At 43.7% G+C, this 12,681-nt stretch overlaps 4 protein-coding genes across 4 annotated transcripts; 3 read left to right on the top strand and 1 right to left on the bottom strand.

Moving 5' to 3' along the window:
* The first annotated feature begins 174 nt into the window (after nucleotides 1-174).
* On the top strand, nucleotides 175-969 carry LOC128261343 (exosome complex component CSL4). Its single transcript, XM_052995002.1, has 2 exons — nucleotides 175-437; nucleotides 494-969. Exons 1-2 carry the CDS (start codon nucleotides 279-281, stop codon nucleotides 947-949), a joined length of 615 nt encoding a protein of 204 aa, XP_052850962.1. The 5' UTR covers nucleotides 175-278; the 3' UTR covers nucleotides 950-969.
* Nucleotides 970-2,192: 1,223 nt separating this feature from the next.
* On the top strand, nucleotides 2,193-3,977 carry LOC128261460 (dynein axonemal assembly factor 4). Its single transcript, XM_052995175.1, has 2 exons — nucleotides 2,193-2,544; nucleotides 3,345-3,977. The coding sequence occupies exons 1-2, from the start codon at nucleotides 2,378-2,380 to the stop codon at nucleotides 3,889-3,891; spliced, it is 714 nt and encodes a 237-aa protein (XP_052851135.1). The 5' UTR covers nucleotides 2,193-2,377; the 3' UTR covers nucleotides 3,892-3,977.
* Nucleotides 3,978-4,802: 825 nt separating this feature from the next.
* LOC128261472 (endoplasmic reticulum transmembrane helix translocase) lies at nucleotides 4,803-9,382 on the top strand. The gene is made up of 7 exons (XM_052995187.1): nucleotides 4,803-6,974; nucleotides 7,037-7,952; nucleotides 8,013-8,209; nucleotides 8,323-8,465; nucleotides 8,528-8,660; nucleotides 8,723-8,866; nucleotides 8,925-9,382. Exons 1-7 carry the CDS (start codon nucleotides 4,941-4,943, stop codon nucleotides 9,042-9,044), a joined length of 3,687 nt encoding a protein of 1,228 aa, XP_052851147.1. The 5' UTR covers nucleotides 4,803-4,940; the 3' UTR covers nucleotides 9,045-9,382.
* On the bottom strand, nucleotides 9,379-12,534 carry LOC128261474 (gustatory and pheromone receptor 32a). Its single transcript, XM_052995188.1, has 5 exons — nucleotides 12,470-12,534; nucleotides 9,841-11,133; nucleotides 9,716-9,778; nucleotides 9,562-9,651; nucleotides 9,379-9,510 (listed from the first exon to the last, which is right to left on the bottom strand). Exons 2-5 carry the CDS (start codon nucleotides 10,978-10,980, stop codon nucleotides 9,415-9,417), a joined length of 1,389 nt encoding a protein of 462 aa, XP_052851148.1. The 5' UTR covers nucleotides 10,981-11,133; nucleotides 12,470-12,534; the 3' UTR covers nucleotides 9,379-9,414.
* Nucleotides 12,535-12,681: the final 147 nt, after the last annotated feature.

Below are 12,681 nucleotides of genomic sequence, written 5' to 3'. Positions count from 1 at the left end.
AAAAATGTTGTTAAACTAATGAAAAGCCAGGGTTCTAAAATTGATTACGCATTTTTGGTCGTTCCCTCAATAATTCAGCAATTTAGTATGGAATTTTCAAACTGTATGTTAACATTTCTGTTAGCAAAACATTGTATTTCGAGGTTCTCATCGACATTTTGAATACATCGATACATAGATTTGGCATCGGTTTTTTCCCACCTCTAAACATGTGTTTTTGTTGATGCCGCTTTGTTATCTTACAATTTTCTAAACTAAAACCCATAACCGGCATAAAAATGAGTGCCCAGCCGGATGAGACCATAGTCTGTCTGCCGGGAGAGCGTCTCTGCAGGACCGAGGACAACATTGTCTTGGGCATAGGCACCTACGAACAGAATGGCTATATATACGCCTCCAAGTCGGGGATCGTGAACATCGAAGAGTCGGGAGAAAACGTGAGTTGGCTAAATACTTTATTAATAATAAAATAATCAAAGCATCTCAATTGCAGTGCCAGGTGGTCAGCGTGCACAAGCCAGGCTTCCATCTGACCATCCCAGCCACCGGAGACGTGGTCACAGCTCGGGTCCTTGTCACAACTCCCAAGTTTGTCAAGTGCGCCATTTTCTGCGTGCGGAATGTCCTGCTGGAGAGCAGCTACCGCGGACTCCTGCGCAAGGAGGATGTGCGCGAGACGGAGAAGGATCGGGTGGACATCTACAAGTCCTTCAAGCCGGGCGATGTGATCCTGGCCCGGGTCATCAACCAGCTGGATCAGTCCTTCCTCCTGACCACCGCCGAAAATGAGCTCGGCGTGGTCATCGCCTACGCCAGTGATGCCCGGAAAACCCGGGTTCCCATGGTGCCGGTCGGTTGGAGCGAAATGCAGTGCCCCCACACAACGATCAAGGAGCCACGAAAGGTGGCCAAGGTCCTGCCAGAAAGTTCAATAAACGCTGTTAAATAAGCCCTACCCAATGATCATATTGCACATTTAAATCTTAAACTGAATTGGGAAATAGTCAACAGAATTAAAAAAACAGGATTGCATTATAATTTTCTTTAGGGCCGTTAAAATTAATTTAAATGCAAATTACAGTCAATATTTGTTATCCTTGTTAGATGGCCATAAAAACATTTCCGGAAAGGCTGGTTTCCATAGTTATGAGTTCGAAATTTTTGATTAGTTGTCCATGATTTGGTTGTTATGCAGATTCAACAAGAGATACGAATTTAATATTAGATCATGCAACTTTTTAACTAAAGGAACTCATTCGAGATAACTATGGTTATTTCAAGTTTAGAAGAACTAAAACCAAAAGATAACAAAGTTAAAAATGACCGAAAGGTTTGAATGCCGAATTTTCGCGCTGTGTAAATAAAAAATTCTTGAACATTTAGTTTTTTGAAAGTTTCAAGAAGTTTAAATAAGACAGATTTATAACGGTTTTAGTACGAGGATTGTAATCAAACCATTAATTCAAACATTATGAATTTCTCAAAACCGTTCAAATAGTTTTTTTTTTGTTGTTGTGGCCCCAAAATAAAAAAATCGGAAGTTTTTGATTCTTAATAAAGTTTAAAAGTGCAGTAATAATTTAAAATTCCAAATGATCATTTATATGGGGGTATGAAAATCCATATGCCGGCGCATGCACTTTATGGGCGTCAAATAAATAAAGTTCCGAGATGAACGACAGGTACTTATTCCAAGAAAACCGAATTACATTTACATTGTATTGCCGTGTTCCCAAAAAACAAAACCAAAATAAGCCAAATAAAAGGTAATGTGGGTACAGGCGTCAGAGTCGTAAAAAACCCGTAGACCGTAGCCCGTAGCCCGTAGCCCGTTGCCAATCAATGTCGCTGGGAGCTGTTGTTGATGGATGACTATTCATGATGACTATGCAAATAGCTATAGTTCGTTTCGCGTGCAGGAGTAGTAGCTAATTCAATCAGAGGAGCGGGAGCCATAGGCTGCTCCTGGACTAGGCCACCCGGTCTTGTCTTGCCGGAAAATGCAAATGCATAGCAAATGTTACAGGTGGGTCAGTGGGCAGGGAGCGAGTAGTTGAGTGAGTCCTGGTTCCCGGACCGCGTGATCCAAACAACCAATCGTTGTTTGGTCGATTGAAAACGCAGCCGGCTGGTTTTGGTGGTTCGAACCCGGTTTAATATTCAAATTAAATCGACGGGTGGAATACGACCAAAATGCGGTGCAAGTGAAAAGTCGGGCGGGTAGTTGGCCCTGTCGTAGTTGTAGTTGCTGTCGAAAAGTCCCCAAATCCGTTTTAGTTCCAAAACATAAGTTCCTGTCTATTGTCAGTCGAGGTCCAACAGCAGAGGAGCCACGGCAACACCAGCGCAAACGGACAGGGAGAGCAAGCAACTCATCATGGTGCAGATTTCGCAGACAGAGGAGGACATCAAGATCTCCATCGAACTCAATCGACTGGTCACTCGGAAGCCGGACGTTGTGCTCCTCCCCCAGTATCTGAAGTTCAACAATCCACCCATTTTCTTTGAGCGCCATCTGGCCCAGGAGATCGACGAAATGGCCAGGTGAATTAATACTTAATTATTAATTAAAGTAATTTTAAACATTAATTTACTACTTTCAAATATTTATAAAGTAGATTAGTACAAAAAAGAATTTCAAATTTTAAAAATTGATCAGATATTAAAACTACTTTATTACAATACAATATAAATAAAAAAATATAAAAATATATATAAAATATAAATATAAATATTTTCTTTAAATAAATTCCTTAATTCTTTTACGTCAGTATATTGAAAAGTACATTTTTGGGATTATAAAAAGTTGTAATATTTTTGTTTGGTAGGTACGCAATAAGATATATGTATTAAATACATTTTGAACGCAACAGTAATAAGTTCTTTATTACCAATTTATTTTAGCATTATTAAGTTACACAATTTTAGCATCACTTAATTGAAAGGATACTTAAAAGATAATTTTTGTTTTCCTGAGTATTGAATTGATAGAATACCATGGTTAAAAAATTTGATATTTTGCATATATGTAATTGGGCATTTTAACTGGAATAAATTAAACTTAAATCGACTTCTGCATAATATACCATTAAATTTTTATATTCATTTAGGCCTCATATTTTATAATGGTTATAACAATATTAAAATCTATTTAAAGTCCGGAAATAGATTTAACATTAAGCTGTATTTTGTCCATATAATGTATTCATTTGTAAGGTTTTGGAAATGTAACTGGAAAACCAAAAACCAAATTTTAACTATTTCTGCTTGGCTTCTCTCTACATTTAAATATAATAAATTCAAATATTAAATACTCATGGTAACGAAAAACCGATCTGTTACAGCTTCTGCCGCATCTTCAAGAACGAGGCCCGCATCGTGCTGGTGAAGAAGGAGAAGGGCTTCTGGCCGGAGATGTTCCAGAAGCTGGACAAAGAGGCCCTCCTGCAGAAGCGCTTGGAGATCGCCGACCTGATCGTGGAGCGAAACAAGCAGCGCGACGAGAAGGCTGTGGAGCGGTACGAGAACAAGCGGCGGGCGGAGATCGAGAAGGAGATCAAGCGGGAGACTGCCATGCGGGATCGGGTCAAGCAGTTCCAGGAGAACTCGGTGCGCGAGGCCCTCGTGGTGGATGTCCGCAAGGAGGCCAACGCGGCGCCATCCAAGCTCGATCCGCCATCGTCGGTGGCCGCCAGTCGCCTGGCCACGCCCCTCATGCGCCCGCCCATGAGCTCAGTTCGCGGCGGCGGTCGCATCACTGTGAGCTTCACCAGCCAGCACAAGCGGGAGACCCCGAAAAGGGAGTCGCAGGCCACCATGGAGAAGGCGTATGCCGCGGCCGGAGGACCCAATGCGAATGTCCAATCCCCGATGGAGAGCCTGGATGAATGAGGAGTGTACGTTGTGGGTGGTTGTCTTAGACTGTGCTGTTCTTTGTTTTCTCATTCCATTGAATAAATCTACAGGTGTTTGCTTTAGTTGAAAGAGGTTAGCAGTGGCTTTCATTGCGGGGTATGAAAAATATTAAGTACTTTATGATTGTTCTCACCATTGCACACTGGGCCTGAAATCGAATTTTTTGGCCAAAAATCTAGCATTTCTTTCCCTTTACAGCAAGGAAGCTGAAAGATTGATCTTAAAAGATTGATCTTTTCAAAAAACTAAAAATTAAATTTTTAGGATTTTTAAAAGATATAGTTACTCCAACAATATATTTTTTTAATGTTGGCATACTTTATTTCTAGAAATAAAAGTATGAAACGGATTCAATACATTTTAACACACATTTTTAACATACTAAAAAGTATTAAGTGGTTTAAGATCTGTCAACTTTCAAAAATGTCATCTTTTGGTGCCCGAGTTGCCAATATTAGCAAAATAATCGACCCAACAAAATATTTTGTTTTGTCTTTGCATTTTCAAGAGTTTAAAAAACAATTATTTATTTTTAAAATATTTAAAATGCTTTATGCTGACGTCTCACGGCCCTTCAGTGCATGCATAATTATATGTTTTGTGTTTGTGTTTAGTTCTCGAATGAGAATATATAAGGAAGTATGTAGCATACTTTTAGGCAATTCGTATATATATAAAAAACATATGTATATATATATTTTTACAGAAACACAAACATAATTTATATGGCTGCTGCTTCACAATGATGCACTCGTAGTTTGTGAGGACCTCTGTTATGGGTACTTTGAAAGTAATCAGTTCGTTGGCATTATTTAAATCCGATAGCACCGCCTGCCCAACACTGAAAGGTGCCTATCGATAGCAACAGCTGACGACTGTCAGTGTTGAACAAGCCCTGTGACGTTGCCTTTTTTTTTATCACAAGTCTTTTGCCGCTATGACATTAAAAGTAAACGAAGTTATTTAGAATTGTTCAGAACAACACAAAGCCAACGCGCAGCAGCAGGAGCAGACCCCTAACACCGATGACCAAGGCCGCAGGAGCAGCCAATCCGAGAGGCGAAGCAGGAGACATGGACACGTACGGCAAGGAAATGCGTCCGCTGGCCGGCAAAGCAAAGGAGCCCTCCAAGCTGGACGACCTGGTGCAGTATGTTAGTTTGCACGTGCGCATCCCCACTCCGTTGACCGGCGTGGTGCTGCCCTTCGTGCCGCTCTACCTGTCCGCCTTCTACCTGTGGATCCACGTGAGTGGAAACGGCGAGGAATCCGAAACACCCCAGACCGAACTGGTCCCCGGTGAAAACCAGACAACGACAGATCACGTAACCACCTGGAATGACGTGGGCTTCATCGGGGTGGTGGCCATCGCCTTTCTGCACGTGCTCACCCTGCTTTTCTGCTACTGGAGCGTCCATGTTCTGGCCTTTCTCACCTGCCGCCGGGTGAAGCTGCCCGGTGCCAATGTGTTGGCCAAAGTGGTGCCCACCGCCAACAATGGCAACTCCAAGATAGTGCCCTTACGTACCTCAAAGCTGGAGGACGGCTCTATACAGTATTTCTTGGTTTTCCAGAAGACCAAATACGTTTGGAATGAGGATCGGAAGACGTTTCGTGCCGTCGAGTTCCCGGTGAACGGACTGCTGAGCAGCTACGCGTCATCACGAGGATTGGAGACGGAGGAGGCCATCAAACGGGCCACCCTGACCTACGGCAACAACGAAATGGAAATGGTGGTGCCTGAGTTTCACGAACTCTTTATCGAAAGGGCCACGGCGCCCTTCTTTGTGTTCCAGGTGTTCTCCGTCGGACTGTGGTGCATGGACGACTACTGGTACTACTCTCTGTTCACGCTCTTCATGCTGATCGCCTTCGAGTGCACCATTGTGAAGCAGCAGCTGCGGAACATGTCCGAGATCCGGAAGATGGGCAATAAGCCGTACCTAATCTACGCCTTCCGGCAGAACAAGTGGCGTCACATCGGCTCCGATGAGCTGCTGCCCGGGGATTTGGTGTCGGTGACGCGCTCCCAGAACGACAACATTGTACCCTGCGATCTGGTCATCCTTCGGGGCTCCTGCATCGTGGATGAATCCATGCTCACAGGCGAATCTGTGCCCCTGATGAAGGAGTCATTGGAGTCGCTGGATAATCTGAACGTTGAAATGGACGCCGAGGGAGATGGCAAGCTGTTTGTGTTGTTTGGAGGCACTAAAGTAGTCCAGCATACTGCTCCCACAAAGGAATCGCTTCGAGCTCCTGATGGTGGCTGCATTGGCTATGTGATTCGCACTGGTTTCAACACATCACAGGGCAGGCTTCTGCGGACGATCCTGTTCGCCGCAAATCGCGCCACGGAGAACAACGTGGAGACCTTTGCTTTCATTGCCTTCCTGATGGTCTTTGCCGTGGCCGCCGCATCTTATGTGTGGGTTAAGGGCAGCGAGGATTTGGAGCGCAGTCGCTACAAGCTCTTCCTAGAGTGCACGCTCATCCTGACGTCCATTATCCCGCCGGATCTGCCCATCGAGCTGACGCTGGCCGTAAACACATCTCTGATCCAATTAACCAAGTTGTTTGTGTTCTGCACAGAGCCCTTCAGGATTCCTTTCGCCGGCAAAGTGCAAATTTGCTGCTTTGACAAGACGGGAACTCTGACCACGGACAATCTCATGGTGGAGGGCATTGCAGGATTGGCTCCCAACGGAGCTTGTGTGCCCATTGAAGAGGCGGAGGGTAATACGGTTCAGGTGCTCGCCTGCTGCCACTCACTGGCTCTACTGGACGACGGATTAGTGGGAGATCCACTGGAAAAGGCCACGCTAGCGGCGGTGGATTGGACGCTCACCAAAATGGAAAGCGTCATTCCCAAGCGTCCACAGTTCAAGCCCCTGAAGATCATCCAGCGCTACCACTTTTCATCGGCGCTCAAGCGAATGTCGGTTCTAGCTGGCTACCTGATGCCCTATTCCAACGAGGTGAAGCACATAGGAGCGGTGAAGGGAGCACCCGAGGTTATTCAGACAATGCTGCGCGAAGTGCCTTCAGACTACGAGAAGGTGGGTGGATTTTTTATTTTTTAGTTTTCAAAAAAACATTCAACAACATTTATTCCTTGCAGATTTATTTGGAGTACGCCCGCCGCGGAGCTCGGGTCCTGGCTCTTGGAATCAAGGAGTTCGGCACCTTGGGGTCTCACCAAATTCGGGAGTTGAAGCGTGAAGAAGTGGAGTGCGATCTTACCTTCGCCGGATTCGTGATCATCTCCTGTCCCATGAAGCCCGATTCCAAGTCGGTGATCAAGGAGCTCATTCAATCCTCACACAAGGTGGTGATGATCACGGGCGACAGTCCGCTAACCGCCTGCCATGTGGCCCGAGAACTGCGCTTCACACGCAAGAAGCTGCTCATCCTGACCCCGCCCGATCTGGAAGAGAAGGCCTCCTGGCGTTGGGTGTCCATCGACGGGGATCAAACCTACGAACTGGATATCAAGAATGGTAGCAAGGGTCTCTCACTGTTGCTGGGCACGCACGACCTTTGCATCACCGGCGAGGGATTGCAGCATCTGCAGCAGCATCAGCAACAGTACATGCGCCATTTGCTGCCACTCATCACGGTGTGTGCTCGCTTCGCGCCCAAGCAAAAGGAGTTCGTGATCACACAGCTGAAGCAGCTGGGATACTGCACTCTGATGTGTGGTGACGGCACCAACGATGTGGGCGCCCTCAAGCACGCCAATGTGGGCGTCTCCCTGCTAACCAGTGCTCCGGTGAAGCGAAAGCGCACCGAGGAGGAGCAGCAGCAGGCAGCTGCGGCGGCCAACGCAGCTGCAGCAGCCGCTCAGGCAGCAGCGATTGCCAACCAACAATTGACGCCAAGGGAGCGAGCACTGCGTCGGCGCCAGGAGCATATCAACCAGACACAAGCGCGCCTCCAGAACGCACTTCGCGACATGGAGGAGCAGACGATGGTCAAGTTGGGCGACGCCTCCATTGCGGCGCCCTTCACCAGCAAGTCCTCTTCGATCATGTGCGGTGGGTAAAATGATTTTTACTTGTTAGAATACATTTTGATTTAGATTTTTCCCATTTCAGTTAACCACATCATCAAGCAGGGTCGCTGCACGCTGGTGACCACGCTCCAGATGTTCAAGATCCTCGCCCTGAACGCCCTCATTCAGGCCTACTGCCAGTCCGTGCTCTATATCGATGGCATTAAGTTCAGCGATACCCAGGCCACCATGCAGGGCATCTTCATAGCCGCCTGCTTTCTTTTCATCACGCGAGCTAAGGTGGGTTAGCTTAAGCACTAGATCTAAATAAATAAAATATGTTATAGGGTCTAACGTTTAAGTTTCATATTTTGCCATTTTAATAATTTGTTGAAACTTATCTTGTCATCTAGCCACTGAAAACTCTGTCCAAGGTGGCACCACTGCCAAACATCTTTAATTTCTACACGATTTCTACCATACTAAGCCAGTTTGCGGTACACTTTGGAACGCTTTACTACCTGACCAGTCAAGCCAACATTCTGGCACCACCCAGGTAAGCTTGAACTTAATTTGATTGTATTAATACAACACGTAACAATGCAAATTATTTTGTAGAGAGGGCAAAGTGAAGTTGTACATTGACATGGATGCTGAGGAGAAGACAAAATATGATCCGAACATTGTGAGCAGCACAGTCTATATCATTTGCTTATCATTGCAAGTGGCCACCATTGCGGTCAATTATAAGGTGGGTTTAATGACATATCAACGATCAAACTCAACATTGTAATTAACTATAATTAAAAACAGGGCCATCCATTCATGGAAAGCCTACGCTCCAACCGCATGCTGATGTATGCAATCGGAGCTTCCGCGACTTTGGTAATTCTTCTGTCCACGGGCCTGGCGCCCGAACTGACGGAATTCTTTGAGATAATCGATTTCCCAACAGATGTAAGTGTTTTAGAATTTAATTTCATTTGTTTTCTTTTAAAATATTTGTCGTTTTCAGTTCCGCAAAACTTTGCTCGGGGTACTGATTCTGGATATCCTCGGGGCCTTCGTTTTGGACCGCATTTGCTCATTCCTGTTCGGGGAAACGCGTTGCAAATCAAAAGTGCTGAACTGTTAGGACCATATAATAATTAGTACTAGAAAAGGATCGACTAAAAAACCTTACGTTCCAAAAGATAGATAATCCTTTCCTTTTTTATTTTTGTTTCCCCAATGGTAAACGACTTAACGTTTGTAATGGCGTCGGTTTCTTAAACATTTAAATTCCACATCTAAGAGTCAACATAATGCATTTAAAGTGTATTATCAGGCAAATGTATTATCGGGCAGCCTATATCATTTTAATTTGACAAAGCAAGAATTTTCGATTTCTTTGACTCCCGTATATGCGAATAGTGAAATTGTCGTAATATTTGTAATGCTAATAAAAATAGAGAAAAGTTAAAAAATGAGAAATACATATTTTTCAAAAATTGTAAGGGTTATATTTAAGTGCTTTCCGGGACAAGGTCCTCCCCTTTAGAGTCTTCAAGCTGTTTGAACTGGATCAAGATGACCAAGTACGTGGTGACTGCTGAGAAGATCTGAAATGATTAAGATTTAAATACCAATCCAAAGAAAATCGGTATATATACCTTGAAAAGTGTGGAGTTATCTATAGCAAAAAATCCATAGGCCGTGAATTGAACTTCCTGCTTGATGCTCTTCGTAAGGAATTTATCAATCTGCCAGATACACCATTCGTCATTCACTTAACTTGATTCTCCTCGTTAGACTATATGTACTCACAATATTCTGATAATCCCTGCACTTGGCATACACCCTCGACAGTATCTGGGATGTGGCATTGGCCTTAAAATAAAAAAACACTCATGCGGATTAGTTGAGTACCTATCTCTGATGTAGCTACCCACCTCCCTGGTGGTCAGGCCACAGCTCCTGGACAAAAGAGCCAGGAGGGACACGTGTAGACAGAGCCAGGCGAGGCACCACTGCAGGATGTTGGGCGACACCATGCCCTTGGCGGTGATCTGCACGAATAGATTGTAGCAGTTGGTGGTGACCGTGTAGAAGGAGTAGCCCAGGAACGAGACCAAAATCAGGTTGCAGCAATCGTTGATGCCCTTGTAGATACGCAGCAGTTTGTTGTGCATGCGGTATATGAACAGCGAGTCCTCCGGGAAATGTTCCATAATGGCGGGGCTGGGACTGGGGCTGGGGTAACTGCCACCACGCTGTTGTCTTCCGCCACCGTTGCCCTTTCGCTTCTGCTGCTGCCCATATGTGTATCCATTCAGAAGTTGGTTAATGAAATGGAACCGGATGTACACGATCCGAAGTAGAGCCGAAGCGAATACTATGTACGTGGCTGTGAGGCCATTCTGGATGGCATAGAAGGCCAGCAGGATATAGGAGGTGGACGTGATCACGCCCTGCACGGCATATATTTTCAGCACTATGATGTAGGTCTGTGAGGCGGCTATGCCAACCAAAAACTTGACCGAGAAACCAAAGTCCTGGTTCAAATTGGCTCCAAACTGCCGACGAATCGCCTCATCCAGTTCGAGGATTTCGTTCATGATCCGTATCATTCTCTTGGTATTCCGGGCACACACAAACACCGTCAGGGTATAGGTCAGGATGCAGAGCAGCAGCTCGATCCACTGGTTGACATTGTCCGTCTCCCGGTATGAGTAAAACAATTGTGCCGAATTTGGTGTGAATAGACTGTAGATGTTAAAGATGGTCAGGGCGTGGACCACGCCCCTTACGAAGAAGGAGTAGAACTCGTTGGTTTTGTTCGGAGGACCCACTTCATAGTTGGAGACCTGTTCGTATATGGGCATTAAGCCGCTGGCCTTCAGCACGGACAATATGGTGCGAATGTCCTCGAAAACGGGATGATCATAGTTCCTTGAAGGACCCGAGGGTGGCTCCCTGGTGAAGGCATCCCTGTTCAAGGAGGGTGCTCGATACGGCGAAATTCTTCGCGGAAACGGATGCGAACGCGCTTTCTGGGTGGGCATTTCGATTACCCAAGTGTTCGGGGACATGGCCAACGAGCCACTGACAGGACCAAAGGACACGGCTAACTGGACTGGCCAGCGTTCGTTAAGTGGGGTCTTAAGTTATCTGATTGAACTCCGCGGCCACTTGGGGTCACGGGCCAAGCTCTCGCCGGACCTCTGGTGCCATTAGAGTAATTGCTTTGCATTGTGGATTATTGAATATTGAACCGAAGAATCAATTATTTCATTGCAGGGTTTTTTCAAGGTATAACAAAGTATGAGTATATAAATATTTTTCTAAGGATGTAGATGATTATAAACATATAAATATTTTTCTTAAAAGTAGTTAAGTTTGTATAATCATATAAATATTTTTTAAAGATGAAGTACAAACTTAACAACTGGCTGTGGAAGGTTTTTTATAACTAATGTTATGAACTACATCTTTAGAAAAATATTTATATGATTATAATCATATTTTTGTACCCTTTTTTTTAATTTTTTATTTTTAATAATAATAACTTCAAAACTGCGTTTGAGCTAAAATTAATTTTTTTTTTTATATAAAACTAGCTTTAGTTTTAAAATAAAAAAGATAACCACGTATTAAGAGGATAAGCAACCGTTTCCAAAATAATGTTATCCATTTAGTTACATTGTATTATAATATAAATTGATGATCAGGATCACTTCGTTGTTTCTTAATTTATACAAATTTTCTCTGAGATAAGGTTAAGATTTACTATTTTAAAATTACGCTTTAAATTTTAGTAAGGTCGTTCATGTTATTTATAAATTCTTAAAAATTAAATTCTTTCTATAAAATTTTTTTTTTAATTCAAGTAGATTTTAGCTAAGATTTTAGCATTACTATGCTTTTCTTCATAATCCTAAAAATTTCAGAATGGTGCTTGGAATTTCAATAAATTTCTTAAACACAATCTAAAATTACGTTTTCTTTTATGAGGCAAATCCTAAGCCCTTATTAATTTCCGCAACACAAATCCTATAAATATAAAAACGAATGGGGAACAATTTTATACAATACCCACGGAGGACCAGTTCACCCTCGGCTGTGACATGAGCCTGTTATGGGTGTATTATCACTGAGATGCGTGGAATGTTATCTTTGTCACACCTTTTCCGCCCCCAGAGCACCCACACAAAGACAAAGTTCACTTCACACATACAAATGTACATTAGGGTGGTTCAAAACATGCACAAAAAATCTATTCGAAAACCAAAGAATTTTATTTTTGGTTTAATTCATTCGGCACGTAAGCCGTATAGAATTTTGTGCAAAGATTGGTCTGTTTAAAAAGAAGTCCAAATATGGAAATAACAAGTCTGCGCCAACTGAATAAAAATATATTTTTGATCTAAAGCAACACGGCGTATGAGTGATAAGCTTTAAAGCCAATACGCAGACTCTAAAACGCATTTTTTCAACAACTTATTTTGGTTTAAATTATAAGCAGGTGAGAGAAGTACCTTAAAATTCGCTTAGTAATTTGGACCACCCTAATGTACATACAGTATTATTTACGGATTTTTTCCACCCCTAATGAGGGATTGCAATTCAAAGCGGCTCGGGCTGTTGCTGATTTTTTTGTGTCATTCCCAGCTTTACTTTACCTTTGGGGGAGAGAGAGTGATAGAAAGAGAGTGCCAAACGGGCACGCTGTTGCTTCGGGCACATGCCACACTGTGGGGAAAATCGGAAAATTTAACTCAAAAAAATAGAAA

The sequence above is a fragment of the Drosophila gunungcola genome, unplaced genomic scaffold (assembly GCF_025200985.1).
Source record: "Drosophila gunungcola strain Sukarami unplaced genomic scaffold, Dgunungcola_SK_2 000001F, whole genome shotgun sequence".
In the NCBI taxonomy this organism is placed as follows: Eukaryota; Metazoa; Arthropoda; class Insecta; order Diptera; family Drosophilidae; genus Drosophila; species Drosophila gunungcola.
The sequence above is the reverse complement of the archived record's forward strand: the minus strand, read 5'-3'. Positions and strand labels throughout refer to the sequence as shown.

Bases quoted from the DNA above. Each gene is read 5' to 3' on its own strand.
- LOC128261460 (XM_052995175.1), top strand. From the start codon at position 2,378: ATGGTGCAGATTTCGCAGACAGAGGAGGACATCAAGATCTCCATCGAA. The intron at 2,545-3,344 runs GTGAATTAATAC...GATCTGTTACAG, and splicing joins GAGATCGACGAAATGGCCAG to CTTCTGCCGCATCTTCAAGA.
- LOC128261343 (XM_052995002.1), top strand. From the start codon at position 279: ATGAGTGCCCAGCCGGATGAGACCATAGTCTGTCTGCCGGGAGAGCGT. The intron at 438-493 runs GTGAGTTGGCTA...TCTCAATTGCAG, and splicing joins TCGAAGAGTCGGGAGAAAAC to TGCCAGGTGGTCAGCGTGCA.
- LOC128261472 (XM_052995187.1), top strand. From the start codon at position 4,941: ATGACCAAGGCCGCAGGAGCAGCCAATCCGAGAGGCGAAGCAGGAGAC. The intron at 6,975-7,036 runs GTGGGTGGATTT...TATTCCTTGCAG, and splicing joins TGCCTTCAGACTACGAGAAG to ATTTATTTGGAGTACGCCCG. The intron at 8,661-8,722 runs GTGGGTTTAATG...AATTAAAAACAG, and splicing joins CCATTGCGGTCAATTATAAG to GGCCATCCATTCATGGAAAG.
- LOC128261474 (XM_052995188.1), bottom strand. From the start codon at position 10,980: ATGTCCCCGAACACTTGGGTAATCGAAATGCCCACCCAGAAAGCGCGT. The intron at 9,652-9,715 runs GTGAGTACATAT...TGTATCTGGCAG, and splicing joins GCAGGGATTATCAGAATATT to ATTGATAAATTCCTTACGAA. The intron at 9,511-9,561 runs GTATATATACCG...TAATCATTTCAG, and splicing joins ATAACTCCACACTTTTCAAG to ATCTTCTCAGCAGTCACCAC.